Raw genomic sequence first — 19,643 nt, forward strand, 5'->3', positions numbered from 1 at the left:
CCACGTAGGAGAGCTTATTTACAATCCATTATACCACAGTTGCTGAGAAGGGCCTGGTTCAGACAACACGCTAAACCATGCTGCTTAACCACAAAATGGTTAATCCCTTAACCATTTTGTGGTTAAGCAGCATGGTTTAGCGTGTTGTCTGAACCAGGCCAATGACTGCCCATGCTGAGAATGTATAGCGTGATACCACTTATCTCATGCAAACTTCTCATGACGTAGTTTTCACACCACTTTTGGATACTCCTGGATCACTAGTGTGGGAATTCTCCACAACACTGGGAGTTTCTATATGACAAGTGATAATACACATTAAATCTTCAGTATGAAGATTACCACATAAAGAATGTGATCCACACACAAATCCTTCCTCATGTCTATAGCATCTAGTGCAGACAGGCAGTTACCAATTTATGTAATACCTAAGCACAAGTTAAACGTTAATGAAGCCCTTCAAAACTCCCAAAGCCCCACAAAATTATCATATTTCACCTGAGATAAGGAAACTGTTCGTTCCATCAGTGTTTTAGTTTTCTTAAACCCAGGATCACTTTCGGCAAGGACATTCATGGTTTTCTTGCCAATGAACTCCAAAGCATCCAGGCCACCAGTTAAGACATTCTTACCCTGCACAAAACAAGGAATAATACTCCAAAATGCATTTACTTATTTAATAGCACTTGCTTCTAAAGAACTTTGGTTTGGATTCCAGGCACCTTTTAAAGCTATACAGGAACAATAAATCAACAGTTAACCCTCCCAGGTTTTTCTACCTTTGCAAATAGTAGGATTTATGGTTTCATTAAGTCATCTCTCACACTGGATGCCAGATAAAAACATATTACAGTTAAAACATTTTAAGTTAATTAAAAGGAAGACCTTCTGTTGAAGAACACAGAACAACAGAGTGCCAACACAGATATAAAACAATCTTAATATTATTTCAGTATTGCTGTTGTATTGTGAACCGCTTTTGTGGAAAAGCAGCTCACAAATTAAAATGATGATTTCTCTATTAGGGTAGTGATTTTTCAAACTGGGGTCCCTTTGGTTCTTCAATGAGGGGAACAGCAATGGAGGATAAGTTTCTCTGAAAGAGAAGTTGGCCTCCATGACTGATCATCTCCTGCAATACGCAGAGAAGAGATGTCCATGTACTAGGGTGTCATCTCAGCTCATGTGAAGCAGTGGGACTCATGAGGCCTGGTCAAAACCTCATGTGAACCCTAGAACACTCCTCCATCTTCAGAACCTTCTGCAATATGCAGGAATTCAATGGTAGATGTGGTGGAGTTCTTCAGCTGACAAGCTGATGTGGGAAAGATTTCCCGGAGACAAAATGTGTTAGGAGAAACTTGGGGAGTAAATAAAGACCTTTTAATTTTTAAAAGATACTTAGTGGAATCAAAGCAGATTCATTAATCAGGTTATCTTAAGATAACATTTGCAAAAAACAAAACAAATCAAAAAACTTCCATTGCATTTAAGAAGACAGAGGTAGTTGAGTGTCCTCTTTGATTTTTGCTGACTGGCATAGCACTAAAAAATCACGAAGAACCACCCTCAGTTTGGGAGATTCTACAGGGAGGCAGGACTTTGCGCAATATAAGGCTGAAATGGTCTTTCCTATGTCTTGCATACAAACATAGCATCTGAATTATTCACAGATTTGACAGCTTGTATTGGTGTCCACATAGTTTAGGAGTTTATGTATCTCTTTGTGAGCCTGACACATTTATAACAAAGCTCTAGCATCTGATATTTTCGATAATTCTGCCCAGCGTCTCTGCTCATGAAAATCCATGGTCTCACCATTATTATTATTTTAAAAGGGGTGGGAACTACTAGAAATACAGAATGTCACTATAGTGCACAACACTTTTTGGGGGGGGGCGGGGAAATGAGATATGGGGGCTGACCATCCATGGACTGGATTTTCATTAGAATCAATGGGCTCATCTTCACCAAGCAAGATATTCCACTATGAAATTGGTATGAAAGCAGTATATAAAAGGCAGGAGCCACACTACTGCTTTATAGTGGTATTGAAGTGCTCTGACAACTGTTGGGGCCCATGACGCATACCATATACCGCTTTCATAGTGTTATATCCTGCTTGGTGTAGATGTGTCATGGGCCCCACCAGTTGTCAGTGCACTTCAATACCACTGTAATGCAGTAGTGTAGATCCTGCAGTGCACATCAATATTGCTATAAATCAGTAGTGTGGCTCCTGCCTTTTATATCCTGCATTCATACCACTTTGATATTGGAATATCTGCTTGGTGTAGACGAGCCCTTTATCACCATGATAGTTAGTCAGTTCTCATTTTCTACTGAAATATTTCTGCCAGCTTTTCAGTTATAAATTACCTATAATTCTTAGCAAATGTGTTATAGAACCTTATAAAGAAAGCCATCTTAGATTAAAATGATATCAGCTAATTTAGGATAAATGCTTCTATTTCATATATCTTAGGCAAGTTGTTCAAAACTGACTTTTCCTAAAATTCAAAACTCTACAACTACTTCACCACCATGGTGTACTTTTTGAAGAGTGAGACTAGATTGCTTACGGTGTTCTGTACAGCGCTAGTAATGGTAGAAAACATTCCACGTGATCCAGAAGGAGATGAAGGTAAAGGTGGGCTCTCCAGATGACTTTGCTCTGCAGTCTCTTCCACATCTTAAAGGGGGGAACAAAACCCAGATGCAAATAATATCAGAATGTGATCAAAAATGTCATATTTGCACTTATGTGAAAACAAGTTTCATGTCATAGTGTGTTGGTTGGTGAATAAAAAGGTGGATTTCACAATGTTCCTATATGCTGGTGGACAGCCACCTAGAGACCTGTGTAATTTGGTCTAGCCAGCAACTTTGTAGTTAATTACGTAGGCCTTTCACATGCCTTAATTGGTTCTAAGGAAGTACAGCTACAATTGTACTTTGCTAAACCTTTGCCTAACTACTTCATGAAGTGAAAGAGATAAGGGTATAATATGGGTATAATACTACTGACCAACTTTGCATGTCTTGATTCTCACAGAAGAGCTGAGAAACTCCCCCTCACATGCTGGAATGTTGATTTCCCAGGCTGCGATGCTTCAAGCACATTTGGGAAAGAGAAGCCCCCCCCCTCCTCCTGAATGTGTGTGTGTGTTGGCCTGTAAGGTTCTGAGAAGAGGGATAGGCATTGCTTGTCAGTTCATGAGCTGGAGGGAGGCATCTAGCAGAGAAGCTTATAAGATTCAATATGCAGACTTTGTGTTTTGCTCTCACTCCAAGGGGCAATGTATGCACTACCAGCTTGGAAAACTGTTTTGGTACTAGGAATGGCTTTAGTCTACCTTGGGGACTCAGAAAGACATGTCAGCTTTGGCCTTTGCTGGACTTACCTGATAATCCGGTGGTGAGGAGGGGAGAGCCCGCGATGCAACTATCATGGGTTCTCGCCATAGTCTACACCTCAGGCACGACGAGGTCAAGAAAGGACCCCGTTGCGTCCGCCATTTTTCGTCTTAAAGGGGCCATGCGCACGAATGCTCGTGCGCTCAGGTAAGTGTTTTTTTTTTTAAATTAATGGCTTTCCCCGCTCCCACCACCTAGCCCTGATGGCCGCAGCACTCCTGAGGAGTGCTGTACCCTGTCCACCGCTTTTCCCGGCTACTCGCGAGTAATTGCGGTAGCCAGGAAAAGAGGTGGAACGGTCTACAAGCTCGCGGTCTTGGGCTCAGCCCGAGGCCGCAGGAAATACCAGTCCAAAAGTGGTGCCCGTTACCCCAGGGCAAGGGAGGGTTGACCCCTGCCTGAGCCCGGGATCCCCTGTGCGTCATCTGGACGCACAGGGGCGATCCCGGGTATCAGCCCGGGCTAACCCATTGTCTAGCTAAGGCCTTTGACAGCTTCATTGGCTAAGGGGAGGTCTGAGCTTTCTTTGCATATTTATTCTGCATCCATTTTCTATCAATAAACTTTTGCACAACTGGCTTTATTTCATCTTGGTAAATAAAAGAATCTACTTCGACTGGGACCTGCCAGAATCAGGACCCAAGATCAATATACATGTTAACATTGAATATAGGTTATGAAGGACAATGCATCACTTAGTACCTGCGATGGGACCCTCAGCTGTGTCAGGATGTGCACCTTCTGAAGATCCAGAAGATGGGCCATGAATTCTGAGGGTAGCTGCTTTTTCCTTGACTGCTGTTAATCCATGACCTGCAGCAAAACAAATATATTTATATACAACTGTTCAGTGTACATTTGCTACTGAAAATCTAAAAGAAACAAAATAGGTAAAATGCTCATTACTGGGCTGGTTTAATCAATGAAAATGTTGTGGAGAGCTTTTTGTTCTTAGCCAACCCCCCTCCCCACTTCTATAATATGGGTATACTACTACTGACCAACTTTTCAAGTTTGTTATAAATATTACATCAATATAATGTATGTGAAGTGCTTTGAACACTCAAATGCGCAATGCCAATGTTAAATATTGTCTATATTAAAGCAGGACTGCGCGCAACCTTTTTTTTGTCTGTGGGTACATTTGACAATTTGATAAACTGTCCTAGGCACCATCTCAAAATGGCTGCCATGGGAGCCATGGCTAATTGCAAAGGACAAGTAATTTGCCCAAAGGACTGAGTATAAGGCACAGGTGGAGTATGATTCCCAAACACACTAAACAGTTCTTTTGAACCCACAATTTTCAGCATCAAGAGAAACCTATTTCATAGCAATCCCAGAAGCTGGTAAGAAAATATGTTAAAAGAATATTTTTTAAGTGGGAGGGGTAGGGCACTTTGGCAGGCAACAAGAAAAATGTCCACATTACTGCTTATGGGCACCATGTTACTACTCCCTTGATAGAAAGTGATGAAACAGAGGAACTGGGTTTTATATGTGGTAAACAGTTCCTGTCCGGAAGCTTAAAAGTTAATTCACCACATATCAGTATTAATTAGTTGGGTTTGGTGATTGGTATGGATGCAAAAGCCAAGATCTCTATCAATCACAATGCATTCATTTAGATTAAAACATTTAATTTTCAGACTCTTCTTTAAAGGCACTGCACACAGTTCCATCCAGGATGAGTTGATAGTTATACAGTAGGGGTTTTAGGGAACAATCCAGCTAAATTTCAGCACTTTTCAAGCAACAGAAAGTTTACTAGGGAGTAAACCAAATATGCTTAGGATAGTGTTGCATTTCACATCATCTTCAATGGGAGAGAATTTTTACTTTGTTGGGTCACTCATTCCCTTTATTGTTATCAGCAACATGTGGTTAATTGAGTGCAGTTTATAAATCAAAATATAAATAAACATTGTATGAGAAACTGCCACTGTGGTAAAATATATCATTATTAGTTTGGAACAAACTATGTTTTTATGCCTCAGTGATATCCAATTAAAACAAGATGCAATAAAGGGCTACGAATATGGATGAGAAGAAAAATTCCAATAATGCTTCAAGGTTTTGTAATCACTAGCTGAAGCTCTCATGAGATACCCAATAAATTCAATAATAACGACCTACCAAAGCCCATTATACAACATAAGATATTGCAACAATGCAATATATGCATAAGATATTGCAATGATGTTGGGAAAGTATATGCAAGGGCAGAAAAATACATGGGGTGGGGTGGGGACACAAAGCAGGCAAACTGAGAAGTCCCTTAAGAAACAGACGTTTATTATTCTGACTGACTAGAAGAAACGTGTAACCATTCTGAGAGTTAGAACCTATCCCTGACTTACCACAGGCTGGGACAGGTTAACTTTCCAGTTCTGCTGTACCAGTGGGAGGAGGAACTACACTGGCATTATGTTACTGTTGTGTTGGACGTATGTATCACTGGCACAATGCAGTGTACACCCGTGGGACATAGCCATTGCAAGGCAAAATGCTGGGTGGATTTGCCTGGGTGGCCAGAGCAGAGTGGGGTTTCGCTCGCATGCTGTGTTCACTTAGAGGTTGGTCCCATCTCCAATGACAATGCAACATTCTTACATCAAAAGAGGAGGCATAAGTAAAACAACATCCACCCACCGCAAATCTCCCATTGGCATCAAAGGAGAATCCCAGATAACAGTGCCTCCTCCCAGCCATGGCAGTGGACAGGAGCATCCAATCACAGCACTTGTTGTAAATAAGTCCCAGCAAATGAATATTGAGGATTTTCAGATTGCTGCTAGATAGTACATAAACCCCAGCAAGGGTAAATAGGAAAGATTTGCATGCTTTTGTGTTTTGCTGTTCTTCTAAACACTGGGCAATGGAAGGCTCTCACCACATTTATTTCTCTTCTCTGTAGACTTCCACTTGCATGATATCTTTTTAAAGCTGCAGTCATAACTATACTGTAATCCTTGCCGCTGTTGTGTTGTGGTTTTTTGTTTTTAATAAATTGCAACTGCTTAGCATACTGGTACTTCTGAGAAGCTGCCTTAGAATCCAAATTATCTGTTTGTGTAGAAGTATCCAATTCAGAAACCAAAAATATTGGATTGACATTGGATTGAATCCAAACTAAATTAGTTACAGTTTCCACTGAAATCAATGGGATTTAATTTAAACTATGACTAACTTGTTCCATTGATTTCAATGGGACCTAGGGAGATTCAACTAAGTTGGTCTGGATCCAACCTATTACATTCTATTTGTCTTGTCTCAAGTCTTTTGCATTCCCTCAGAATCTATTTTAATCATCTTGAAATTGATTTGGAACATCTACAAACATAGTTACTTCAGTGTTCACTTCTTCCGGACCTTTGGATTAGCCTCCTTGGGATTTAATTGTGTTCAATTAACTTCAGGAGATTCTTAATCATTGCTTGCATTGACCTGCTTTGTGAGTTTCATTAAGAAACAGTTTATTCTGTACTCAACAACTAATTTCATATTCACCACAGCTTTCCAATATTTTTGAGTATGTTTTTAAAAGATAACCTAATTGCATTTTCAATTACTAGTTTCTTTTGAGATATACCTTTTCTTAATATATTTGTTGCACTTTGACAAATTATTAAAAGCAAATCAATATCTAATTAGCAAAAGTGCAAATTTGTAAGTGGTTGCAAGAATGTGTGTGTATATGTCTCTCTCTCTCTCTCTCTCTCTCTCTCTCTCTCTGTATATACACAGATGAGTATAGTGATCCATTAAGAATTTGTGCTTTTGGTAAGACACATACACATTTGCATATGTACATGTACATGTATTTGTATATACGAAGTCTGTATGCATATATGAAGTGTGTGTGTGTGTGTGTGTGTGTGTGTGTGTGTATAAAATCATATATTTATGACTTTATATAATCCTAAGATTTCATAGAATTATTTTATATAATCATAGATATATGATTTTATATATTTGGTAAAGCAGCAGTTTCTGCAGCTGAAACTCTCCCTACGGCCTGAGTTCGATCCCAGCGGAAGCTGGTTTCAGGCAGCCGGCTCGGGTCGACTCAGCCTTCCATCCTCCCAGTAAAATGAGTACCCAGTTAGCTGGAGGAAAGGTAATAACGGCCGGGGAAAGCAACGGCAAACCACCCCGTTATAAGGCCTGCCAAGAAAACATCAGCGAAAGCTGGCATCCCTACAAGAGTCAGTAATGACTCAGTGCTTGCACGAGAGGTTCCTTTCTTTTCCTGATATATATTTCTTTATTTTACATATCATAACCTCAGACATGTTCTAACTTTCCTCAGCAATAACAAGGGGAAAACATACAAAGATGCTGCAAATCACAGCTTCTCTGCCCCCTCTTTACACAGGACTTTTCAGAAAAAATGAGGTCTATAAAAAAAGGCAGGCATGCTTTCATTTAAAAGAAAGTTTATGTGCAAATAATTTTGCTGATAATGCATTTTTCTGACAATTGTGCATTTTTAAAAGTATGTATCTAACTCTGTAAAACAGTATTTCATGGAAAACCTGCTTGTTCTTCAAATAAGAAAGATGAATTTGTTTGGTGTGCATAATAAAGGAAGTTAAGAGAAAAAGATAATTAGAAGGATACGAATTGCTTCTTGAAAACATTGCTGATGAAATTATTCTCTAGTTGTCAACTAAACTAAACAAAAAGATTTTGTTGGAAAGAGAAAGCCCAAGCATTGCAAGATCAATCTGACAGTTGAGCACACTTTTCAGTTTTATCTTTATGAAATTAAGAGCTTTTCTACTTGAAGTTGTTAATTGGATGTTAAACCGCTGTATCTACTGTTGGTTTTGTTGCAGAACTGATATCAGAGCTCTACACAAGGATCATTTCCTCCCCTGCTTTTCTGCTACAATACCTCTAGTGGCACTGTGGCACAAATACACAAGAGGAAATTGCACATTCTTTTGCTTTCACATTGAAATGCTTCATTTTCCTGCTTTAAACTAGACACAAAGCAAAACTGGAGGATCACAACATCTTCTAAAGAACCCATAAACAACTGTGAGAAGGGAATGACAAGCATATGATAGAAAAGACCTAAAACTTTTTTTTTTGAGAGTTACATCCTTTAAATTTTAATTTATCAGAAAGAGCTGCACATGCAATCATTTTACCATGTGGAATTTTAACAAATAAAGCAAGGTTCAGCAACATCAAGTAGTGATCAGCATGAGTGAAACAGCCATCACAAATCAAGCACTACAGAGATTTTATTTTACTTGCATCAACTTCAAGATTTATAATGCAGGCGGATCACACATTTCAGCTGAGAGTCATGAAGTGAGCAGACATGATGTGATACATTATTGGTTTACTGACATTGCACATGTGAATCAACATAGCAGATCCAACAGGTGCTGTACTATGCTTCTCCCCACCGTTCTAAGGATAAATTAAACTTTATCAACACAGCCGTGTCTAGTGTTAGTCCAATGGCTGTTGCTTCCTCTTCCTCTCAGCAGAGGAAGAATGGGAAGAGGTACTTAGCCCTTTTCATCTCAACACATTTTCCCTTAACACTCTCCCCACATCTAAGACTTCCCCTCCAGGGAATTTCAAGGGGAAATAAGCTGGCACAGAAAAGGTTAAGCAAGTTACAGGCAGTAGAGGCTGGTGGCTCCAATTTTGTGAATCTATTCTGGGTTTTAGACACAACCAACCAGAATGCTAATGGAGCTGTCCAAGGTGCTGAACTCCAACCCCCAAAATAGGTTCGGCACCTTGGATATCTCCTTTAGAGTTCTGGCAGGTTCTGACTAATGGATTCACAGCTTCACCGAAATCGGATCCACCAGCATTCATTGGTTAGAGGCAGCTCTGTTACCACGTTTTGTTTGGCCCTACAAGGAAGAGAAGAAGCGTATTATAGTTCCTTTTTAGGTCAAGATACTCAGCCTCAAGAACAGTAATCAATGCAATTATATTTAAACATTTTTATATAATAACTTTATTGGCTTGGATACTTAACAACTGTGGCAGATGCTGTTGAAAGCAGGGACTTGCCCCATGATCCCCACGTTGTCCATCCACTCCCTTTAGGTGGTGAATCCTTGCCCTGCAGAAAACATCCTCTATTAAGAACACTGTCAGCCACTAACGTTTTTCAGATATAGTTACTTACATTCAGAGAATCAGAATAATTAAAAACATGGCACTTCTGTAAATATATGGATATGGGTTATCTGTTCCCCATTTATGTCAGATTGACTTGGAAGTTATCTAGAACCTTTCCAAAGAATCCGGAAAAACACCTCCCAAACACATACAACTCTTTCTTTTACTTACCGGTCAGGTGAGGGAAGCAGTAGTTAGGAGCACAGGTGGAGCACAGGGGAAAAGATATCTGCCCCTTCCCATCCTTTTGCAGCATTCCAGGAGGCTTGGCGTACTGGCCCATGGAGCTGGTAGTCTTCTTGAAGGCTACTGCAATGGGCCACCACGCCTTTCCTTCTGGCACACTGTGCAGTAGTGCAACAGAGGGAGTGGAGAAAAGGGACTGATCTCCTTCCTCTCCAATCACTGTGCAGCACTGCTGCTCTGGATCTGAGATGGGTAAGTAAAGGGAAGGGAGGAGAGTATAACTTTAGGAGATTTCAGGGAGGGTGTTTTGGGAAGAGGGGGAGGAATGAGGGGAAGAAAGCAGGGGGTCCTTCTTCAAAGTCAGGCATTGTGGGAAGGGTGTCCCTGAAGATTGCCTTTACCGCATGACTTCCCCTTCCATGGAGTGGCTCCTTCCTCCTGAAGTGTTCTCCTGAAGCCCTGCCCCAAATGTCATTTAACCCCGTTCCCTTTTCTCCATGCACAGAGAGGCATGGAACGATGTTCTGTATTTTTCACTTTTCAGCGGAGCCTTAACCATATCTTGAAAGCAACAAATACTTGGGGGGAAAACACCACAGCTTCAGGAAATGGGCCTATAATTCTCATCTCTTAACCACCGCACTAGCCAACCTTACATTAGAACAGTGAATGTCACATTGTATTTGAAGAAATCTTGGGGTTTCATTTGAGGCAGAATCAGTAATGATGGATAATCTTTCTCAAAGAACAGCTTGCCTGCTACCACAATATTTTGTACTTACAATGCATGGCTGCAGAAGAATGTCAGGTATATATTTGGGCAGCCTTCCCCAACCAGCTAAACTCTAGATGGGTTGGACTACAACTCCCTTCATACTACCCATCCTGGCTGGGGTTGACGGGAGATGTAGTCCAACTTTTGTATTGTATTGTATTCTTTTAGCCTTTTGTAATCTGCCCAGAGAACATCTGCCACTGGGAAGACTAAAAATATAATAAATAAAACTGGAAAGCACTGAGTTAAAGAAGGCTGTATTAGGGTACACACTAAAGTCATATGGGCTGATGGTGAGGACAAACAGGTCTGGCTCATGTCCTTCATCAACGAAGAGTGCTACATTGAATGCTCTTTAGAATCCTCTGCAATAAACAGAGGTTCCTTAGCAGACAGGTCAACACAGAAAGGGTACCCTAAAGTTTGGAAGCTTCGAAACTGCTACATTACAGTATTAAGGAGGCTAAAAAAATCGTGCAACAGCATATAAGGCAAGGCTGCCTTATTTCAGATCTTCATTCACATTTTAAATATAACTCAGTTTTAATAGGTACTCAATGCTTTGGTCTGAAAAGAAGCTGATATATTAGTTATCCATGTGTATGTTTCTCTTCATGCACTGTCAGATGAAGCAAATGAATAATCTCCTCTTGCAGTCCTTGGCTTGTATCCCTTTCATCTAAAATCAATCAGGTATCTTTTCAGCTTGCATTCTAATATGAAGAATTAGCTGAATGCTGTATGACTGAAAACAGATGACATCCTGTTGACCAGAAAAAAGCAGCTATTGCTGCTATAGTTTTATTATTTATTTTAGGGATGAGCACTGCTGCTGCTGCTAGTCCTTTGCTTCCATCTGTTGGCCAAACTCACATTAACACCAAGGCCAGTTTAGTCATATACATAAAAGTCAGCATTTACCTTTCGTCTTTGGACTACTCCTGGCTGCCACTGTAGCATTCATGCCTATTCCCCAGCCAGGGGGCTATGTCCACACAGCAGTGTGTGACCACAAGATGGGTAGGCAATATCTCTCTGAATATTGGTCACATAGACATGCGTGGCTTCTAACAAATGTAGCAGCAAGCCTCCAGATTTGTCTACCCTGCCGTGAAGGGAAAATAGATGCTTTCTCTTCCTTAGAAAAGCCTAGCTTTTGCCTGGATTGTCCTACTAGAGACAAGATAGCCACAAAAAAAGTATGCCAAACTACAGTAGGGAAAAAGATGCCTTCTTCCTCTGGTGAAGCTCATATGGAACCACCCAATGGGAGTAGACAGTCAGTGCAGATCTGTGCTCAGGTTATGCAGAGGGTGCGTCCCTTCCACATTAAACAACCGAAGACTACAGTAAGGACATACCATCTCCTTACTTCCTGTCCACCATCCAGTCAGCGCTCTGCTGGCTTAAATATGATGTTAACACTGGTGATTTGTCTTAGTTTTCAAAACTGTGATTAACTGGATTGATTTGTTGTTTATGGATTCTAAACATATATCCAAATTTATTACCAGCAGCAATAATATTAATATTACCACATCGTAAAAGCTCCTGTTTGCGTTTGGGTGCATAATATTGTATCTCTGGTTGTCTCAGAATGCATTCCTGGATAGTCTACACAAACTCGAGTTTTGCATCCATGCTTCAACAAAAGTCAAAAATGGAGGCAGTTTGCGATACATTTTTCTCTTTGGTAAAGGATGATTACCAAAGTAAAACTTGAATGCTGATAACCAGAAATAGCAGCTATTGTGCATTCCAAAATATTTTATCTTCACAAAAACCAAAGGCATACAATAACCCACGCATAGAAGAATGCAAGACTATTATGCAAACACATATTATATGGACAAAGGCAATGTGTTGTTTCTATGAGGACTTTTTTTTTAATGCAATGTCACCCTCACTAAGGGATGGCAATGCACATTCCTGTGATGCACCATATGTACATATTCCCTCTCTGAATGCAAAGAGATGGGAGTATGGCCCTCAAAAAGCAACAAGGATAAAGAATGGTGAAGCATATTGCTAGGCTAAAGTGTGCCAACAAGTTTCATGCGCACATGCTTTCTGTATCATAAGGCAAAGACGATTTAAAGGGACCAAGGGTACATTAAAGGTGAAACTACACATTATGATAAACGTTGCATAGGACTGCTGCTCCAAATGGCAAACCTGTGTCAAGTCCCCCATCTCTCTCTGGAATATGTTTGTGTAGAAGGTGAACTTGACACAGGGCTGCTGTACTAAGGAAGGTACAAAACTATCTTAACTGGGCTACACCTTTCAGTGTATTACACTGACAAAATTAATAACCAACAGAGAAAAGCATTTCTCACTGGGTCACTCTCTTCATTCTGCACTTCAGATCCAGGTTCTGGTTCAAGGCTCACGGACTCGCTGCATTCAGTAGGAACATTCTCAGCGATGTCTCCACTGGAATGTTCCTCATTCAAAGGATGCCCTAAAGTCATCATGTTCCCTTCCTGTTCATTGTTGGGGCTTTCAGAAACAAGCCCCCCATCATCTTGTGGGGGTACATGTTCTGTCTTTTCACTGTGCATCTCTGTGTCAAAAGATGAAACAATACTGCTTGGTTCCAATATTTCTTCATTTTTCTCTTGAGTTAACACATCACTTCCACCACCAGACATTTTTGTTTAATTCTGCAGGAAGAGAAAGAAAACAACATATTTGTAATAGGCTATATAGTAAACATTTGAACAACAGCATCCCCTCATAACTGAGAAACAGTTGAATGTGATATGGCTCATTCTACATCACACTGACATGTCTTAGGTTAATTAAACACAGGGTAACCATTGGGTAGTTTAGGCCCTGGGTTTACATGTCACACTGACAACCTGCAATTCAAGGTTGTTTACAAAACCCAGAAATGGCTCACAGGTAAGATGCATCCCCATAACTCATAGGTTAAATAACTCCTGATTTGTCACAGTGATGTGTCAGCCAGGTCATTGTGTTCCTTATCATCTAAAGGCCAGGGCATAAAAGTAGGTTGAAGTGGGATGACCTCTGTGGTCAGGATAAAGTCAGTGGGTGTAGCAATGCCCACTGACATCATCAGTGCCCCCTCTCACTTTAACTTTTCTCTGTGCTGAGAGAAGTATGGAGCTCCTCCTTCTAACATCGGCTGAGTCCCCTGCTTCACTGGCACCTGGTGCCCTCATGGACACTGTGCAAATCAACTTGGACAGTGCTGGGAAGAGTGGTGTGTGGTGCTCAGTGACCCCCTGGACACTGTGTGCCGTGCAAAGCAATTCAGAGAGCATCTGCTCTTGCCAATGGCCGAGCAGATGCCAATAACAGCAGAAATTCTCCTTACCAAACAGAAGGAAAGTGGCATTCAGGGGAATCCTCACTGTTATCTCCATGCTCAGATATATTGACTTGGCATTAATAAGTTACATATCTCATCATGAAGTAGACTCTAGTCCATGAACATTTATGTTGTAATAAATGTCTTTGACTTAAAGGTGTGACAAGACTCGTGTTATTTTTACTGCAACAGCTGTAAAATGGCTACCACTTGGAATAAGGTGACCAGATATGAAAAAGGACAGCACTCCTGCACCCATAATAGTTATAGAGAAGGAATTTCAGCAGGTGCAGCTTGTCATGTTCTTGTACACAACTATTAAACATGTAGGAGCATTGTCCTCTTTTGCAAATCCAGACATCCTAGTCATAATGCAAATAATAAAACGATAAACCAAATATATTTACAGGCATTCAGTTGCATATATTGGACTTTTGATGATGGAGCTAGACATGACAGGGATAACCACCTTTGTTGTCCATTTGTTCTTTGTTGTTCTGCAACGTGCTCTACATAGGGCTACCTTTGTGCCTAGTCTGGAAACTTCAACTAGTTCAAAATATGGCAGCCAGGCTGGTCACCGGTACACCTAGGGGTGACCACATGACACCACTTTTAAACTCTCTTCACTGGCTGCCAATTAGTTTCTGGGCAAAGTATAAAGTGTGGGTTTTCACCCTTAAAGCCCTACATGGTTTGGGTCCAGGCTAACTGTGGGATCACCTTCTCCCATACAATTCGACCTGCATACTCAGGTCCTCTGCGAAGAATCTACTTCAGCAAATCAAAGTTAGGTTGACAGGTATTACCCAGAGGACCTTCTCTTCTGCTGCTCCCAGACTGTGGAATGGCGTACCAGAGGAGACTCATAGAATCATAGAATCATAGAATAGCAGAGTTGGAAGGGGCCTACAAGGCCATCGAGTCCAACCCCCTGCTCAATGCAGGAATCCACCCTAAAGCATCCCTGACAGATGGTTGTCCAACTGCCTCTTGAATGCCTCTAGTGTGGGAGAGCCCACAACCTCCCTAGGTAGCTGATTCCACTGTCGCACTGCTCTAACAGTCAGGAAGTTTTTCCTGATGTCCAGCCGGAATCTGGCTTCCTTTAACTTGAGCCCGTTATTCCGTGTCCTGCACTCTGGGAGAATCGAGAAGAGATCCTGGCCCTCCTCTGTGTGACAACCTTTTAAGTATTTGAAGAGTGCTATCATGTCTCCCCTCAATCTTCTCTTCTCCAGGCTAAACATGCCCAGTTCTTTCAGTCTCTCTTCTTTCAGTCCCAGTTCTTTCAGTCTCAACTTGACAGTCTAGTAGCATTCAAGAAAGCTATCAAGACTGATCTCTTCAGGCAGCCCTATCCAGGGGAATTTTAGGAAGTTTTTAGAATGTTGTTAGGATGTTTTAACAATGTATATTATGTTCTTAATTCAGTTTTATGTATTTTATATTTACTGTTGTTTCCTGCCTCGATCAAATGGAGAGGCAGGTAAGAAATAATAATAAAATAATAATTCATTTGTCTGCCATGTCCACATAAAAAAAGGAGTATGCAAAACACATTTAACAGCCAAAGATGGATACATCTGCTTCATCATTGACTTGCCTGGCTCCAATACTAGAAGTGAGCTAGTTTGGGAAAATAGTGCCTGTAGCAACGGAGTAAGGCAAGGTGGAGGAGGGGGTAGGGTTCAGCTCCCTCACCCAAATAAAACCCCAAATTGGGAATCTCCCCTAAATTATCCATGACTATGACAGACAGCTGAATAAACAAAATGTGGCCATCCTCACTATTTAGTGTGTAAGACTTTCAAACATATACTTTAAACAAATCTAGTTATATAATTCCTTGTATTTGACTGACATCTGCTGAACACTCGCTTTCTAGGCAATGCACTTCAAAACTTTTATCCATTCTTGGAAAGCAACAGGCAGTTCACACATTACAGGAAAGAAAAGTGTGTTTTAAAGACATGTACGCGTGGCAGGGATTGCAGACCAGTCATGAGCTTCTTGGCAGCTGTAGATACATCTTTTAGCTCATCAGACACTCCGCAAGACACATTTAGAGCACACCCCACTGGAGGCTAGTGGCTCCGGTTTCGGTGGGGCTATGAATCCATTCAGGGTTTAATTCAGAACCAGCCAGCACTCTAAAGGAGCTACCCAAGGTGCTGAACCTATTTGGGGGGATAGGGTTCAGCACTTTGAATAGTTTCTTTAGAGTTCTGTCTAATTCTGACTGAAATCCAAAATGGATTCACACTCCACCAACATCGGAGACATCAGCCTTCACTGGCAGCACTATAGATGTCTACTCAGAAGTAAGTGCCATTGAATTCAATGCAACTTACTTCCAGATGTATTGGACTGGACCCTTAGTTTTATCTCTCTCTCCCGTTACCGGTTTTAGCGTATGCACCACGCCTACGCTTTTTTCCCTTAATGCACTGTCTAAAGTGGTCTCGAGATGGCAGAAACCTATTAATGATGCATTTCTGAAAAATTCAATTTATAATTCTTGCTGATCGAGATGGGAGAAGACCCTAAGCGACAGTCTCCAACTTCTAACCTTCTGAGATTTTTGTGGACCCACAAACCTGCCGCCCGTGGCTCTTTCTGGGCAGAAACAGGGAGTTATTCGACACCCACACCCACACCACGCGCTACCACACACTTTGGGGAGTGGGGAGACCGGGTGTGAAGACGGGGTGAATTAGGAGACAACAAGGAAACCGAGTTTTAAAGAGTCTCTCCCGGTCAGAAGTGGTTGAGGAGAAAAAGACAACAACAAGAAGCCGCATTGCCGCCTTACCGCCGCCTTACCGCGCGCCCTGCACCACCTTCTCTCCGCCGGCCCAGCCACGTCGGCACAGGCGGGGTGGGCGGGAAGCGGCGACGGAGGGCCGAGCTTTCTCTGTTTGGGTCTGGCCTTCTCGTCAGAGCAGAGTTGAGGCTTATTCTGGACCAGAGTAGCAGCGCGCCTGCTAGTGGGCCTGCTTTGCCTTACGCTTATGATTCACTGCAAGGAAGGGGGGAAGAAAGGGCGTGTTGGAGGAGGGAGGCTGAAGGGGGAGACGCGCGGCCCTTTGGACTTTCCTCCTCACTCGAGCGTCGGAGTAGGCAGAAAGCGCAGGAGAGGCGCTCCTTGCCACTCCTGAACTTTCCTTCTGAGGCTACTGGCTCAGTTTTGTGTTTTACTTTGGAACCATGCGCACTAGTTTTCAGTTCCTTTCCTAACTTCCCCCCAACCCAATGGTATTTTTGGCTTTTGAAGCTTTGAGCTGCTTTTTAAGCAATTTGAGTCTCTCCAGCAAAAATCAAACCGGCTTTTTATGCATGTACGTGCACCGTGCAAATTCTCAATATGTGACTCGGAGCGAACCTAGGCATATTTACATGGAACCAAAGCTTGGAGGGGTGGGGTGGGGTGGGGTGGGGAGGGCAGTGTCCTGTATACATCACAGGCCCAAGACAATTTGCTTCCAGAGACAAAGGAAACCATTGCCATCTAGACAGGCAGTTGAACTTTGCTTCACATTGGGACAGCATCCACCATTGTTTATTTATTTATATTTATTTAGAGTATTTTTATCCCGCACCTCAGCCAAAAGGCTCTCGGAGGGGCTTACAATGTATCAATAAAGAAGACAGTCCCTACCCTCAGGCTTACATTCTAAAAAAAGACATGACACACAAGGAAAAGTGTATGGGGAGGGAAGAGGGAGAAAATAAAAAGAAATTAAGGAGACTGCTTAGGCTGGTGGGAAGGCCCTGCTCCGTCCTCTCATCTCCCAATGGAGGGGCAAACCAACAGCTCCTTCCCCACAAGGTGAAGATGTTAGCCCTGGGGGGGGCGGTCCAACTGAAGCAGGCTCTGATGGTGCCTGCCTGCTCCAGTCTCCCTCGCATCTTCTTCCCCACAGGGTGAAGATGGCAGTTAGCCATCTTCATTGTTCCTGAAGGCAGCAGGGCTAGCAGGACAGCCTGTCCTCCAAGAGAGGGGCATGGCTGGGACACTGCCACCTCCCAGCATCTGCCACCTGAGGCAGTTGCCTTACTCTACCTAATTGCCCTGTGTCTATAGGAGTTCCATCTCCCTCTCTAGACCTCTGGTCCAAGAGAGTCCCTTTTTGAAGTTTCTATGCCTTTTGTGGGCACACAGTACACTTTGGGATGGTGCTGCTGTACCACCCACCCCACTGTCCAGCAGTCTCCCTGCTTAAACTGAGAGAAGTAGCTTTGGACTTGAAGACTCCCAAGGACAACAGTCATCTGGCAGGCTCAGGACTTCATGGCTACTGTGATAACTATGGGGAGCCTCAACATGTCACCACCCCAGCGGAGAAATTGGGGCACAATCTAGACTTAGGTTTCTTAACTGGATAGGAGCATAGGGATCTGACATCTATTCCCGTGCCATGGTCAGATCCTATTGAGCTTTAGATGGTCAGTGACTTTAGCACTCTGTAAGACCGGGAAACCTATTGGAATGATCTGTAGCTCTCTGGATTTGTGAGGGCTCTTGGAGATTTTTCAGTGGCTATGGTTGTGGCTCTTGATAAAGCCCTAGTTCAGAGTTCTCTGGCCTGCAAAGCTCTTTCAGCCCCCACCCCCTTATCTTTGATCTGTCCTTCCCTCCCCGCATTTCCCCCAGTGTTTTTTTTTACAAAAAGGGGGAGTTTTGGCTGCTGGAACTAAAAAAAAAAGGCTCCTGTTCTCAGTGGGGAACTGCTCTTATCAGTGGAGGCTGATGGCTCAGATGTCAGTGAGGTGGTGAATCTGCTCTAGGTTTCAGTCAGAACACTAAAGAAGATACTCAAGGTGCTAAACCCATTTGGGGGCAAGTGTTCAGCACCACGGAACACTCCTGTACAGTTCTGACTGAAACCCGGACTGGATTTACTGCCCCACTGACATCAGAGCCACCAGCCTCCATTGGCTCTTCTCTCGGATCAGCTGTTGATGAGAGATAAATTCCATTTTCTACTGAATAATGAAAAACACTCCCTTTCTCAGAATTCAAATTGTATTGGTCTATTTTATTGTTGTAAGCAGCCTTGGGAAGCTCCTGCTTTGAAAAGTGGCCTAGAAATATTTTAAATAAATTATAAATAAATATTTCAGATGCTAATTAGAAACACTGCTGAGTGATTTCTTACTCTATGTTCAGTGGGACTCACACCACAATGCTATACCCACATAAGTCTCATTCAACTCAGTAGGACTTATTTCATGTATAGAATTGCTGTTACTCTCTTGCAGGCATGCTGGTAATCCTATGCATATCTACTTAGAATTAAATCATATTAAGTTCTGTGGGACTTATTTCAATTTAAGTTTGAATAGGATTGCAGCCCGAGTCCCACTGAACTTAGAGGAATTTACTTTTGAGTAAGCACAGTTTCATAGAACTTTAATGGCAAGACTATTTTAATTTCAAATACAGCAATCAATTATTAACACTAATAAAAAAAAACACGGAACTGTGTTTTGCTGCCTTGCACTATTGCCCTAGAGATGACCATCCTTTTAACCATCCTTTGCAGCCTAAGGCTGCAAAGGATGGTTAACCGTCCTTAACCATCCTTTTCGGTGGTTAAGTTCGCACCTCCAGTAATTGAAAATTAACAGCTTAACTGGTGTTGCTGTTTGGCTAAGGCAATAATGAGCAAGCAGCTGCTGAAAACAAGCTTAGAAGTGCACTCGGGATCGATAATGTAAAACGGGTAGGACTCCAACTCCCATCAGCCCCAGCCAGTATGT

The 19,643-nt window shown here is 42.1% G+C and overlaps 1 protein-coding gene across 3 annotated transcripts in view; it reads right to left on the reverse strand.

Moving 5' to 3' along the window:
• FAM114A1 (family with sequence similarity 114 member A1) overlaps positions 1-13,192 on the reverse strand; it is a 30,206-nt gene extending 17,014 nt beyond the window's left edge. For 2 of the 3 annotated variants that reach the window (XM_063136439.1, XM_063136437.1), the window contains exons 1-5: positions 12,877-13,192; positions 9,430-9,517; positions 4,120-4,230; positions 2,583-2,692; positions 499-633 (exon numbers count right to left, since the gene is read on the reverse strand). In XM_063136439.1, coding sequence (XP_062992509.1) covers positions 499-633; positions 2,583-2,692; positions 4,120-4,230; positions 9,430-9,517; positions 12,877-13,191 — 759 coding nt within the window. In that variant the 5' untranslated portion in view covers position 13,192. Of the gene's footprint in view, positions 1-498; positions 634-2,582; positions 2,693-4,119; positions 4,231-9,429; positions 9,518-12,876 lie in introns of those variants that run through there. The other variant, XM_063136440.1, reaches the window with a different exon arrangement.
• Between the last annotated feature and the right edge of the window lie 6,451 nt (positions 13,193-19,643).

The sequence above is a fragment of the Elgaria multicarinata genome, chromosome 10, assembly GCF_023053635.1.
Source record: "Elgaria multicarinata webbii isolate HBS135686 ecotype San Diego chromosome 10, rElgMul1.1.pri, whole genome shotgun sequence".
In the NCBI taxonomy this organism is placed as follows: domain Eukaryota; kingdom Metazoa; phylum Chordata; class Lepidosauria; order Squamata; family Anguidae; genus Elgaria; species Elgaria multicarinata.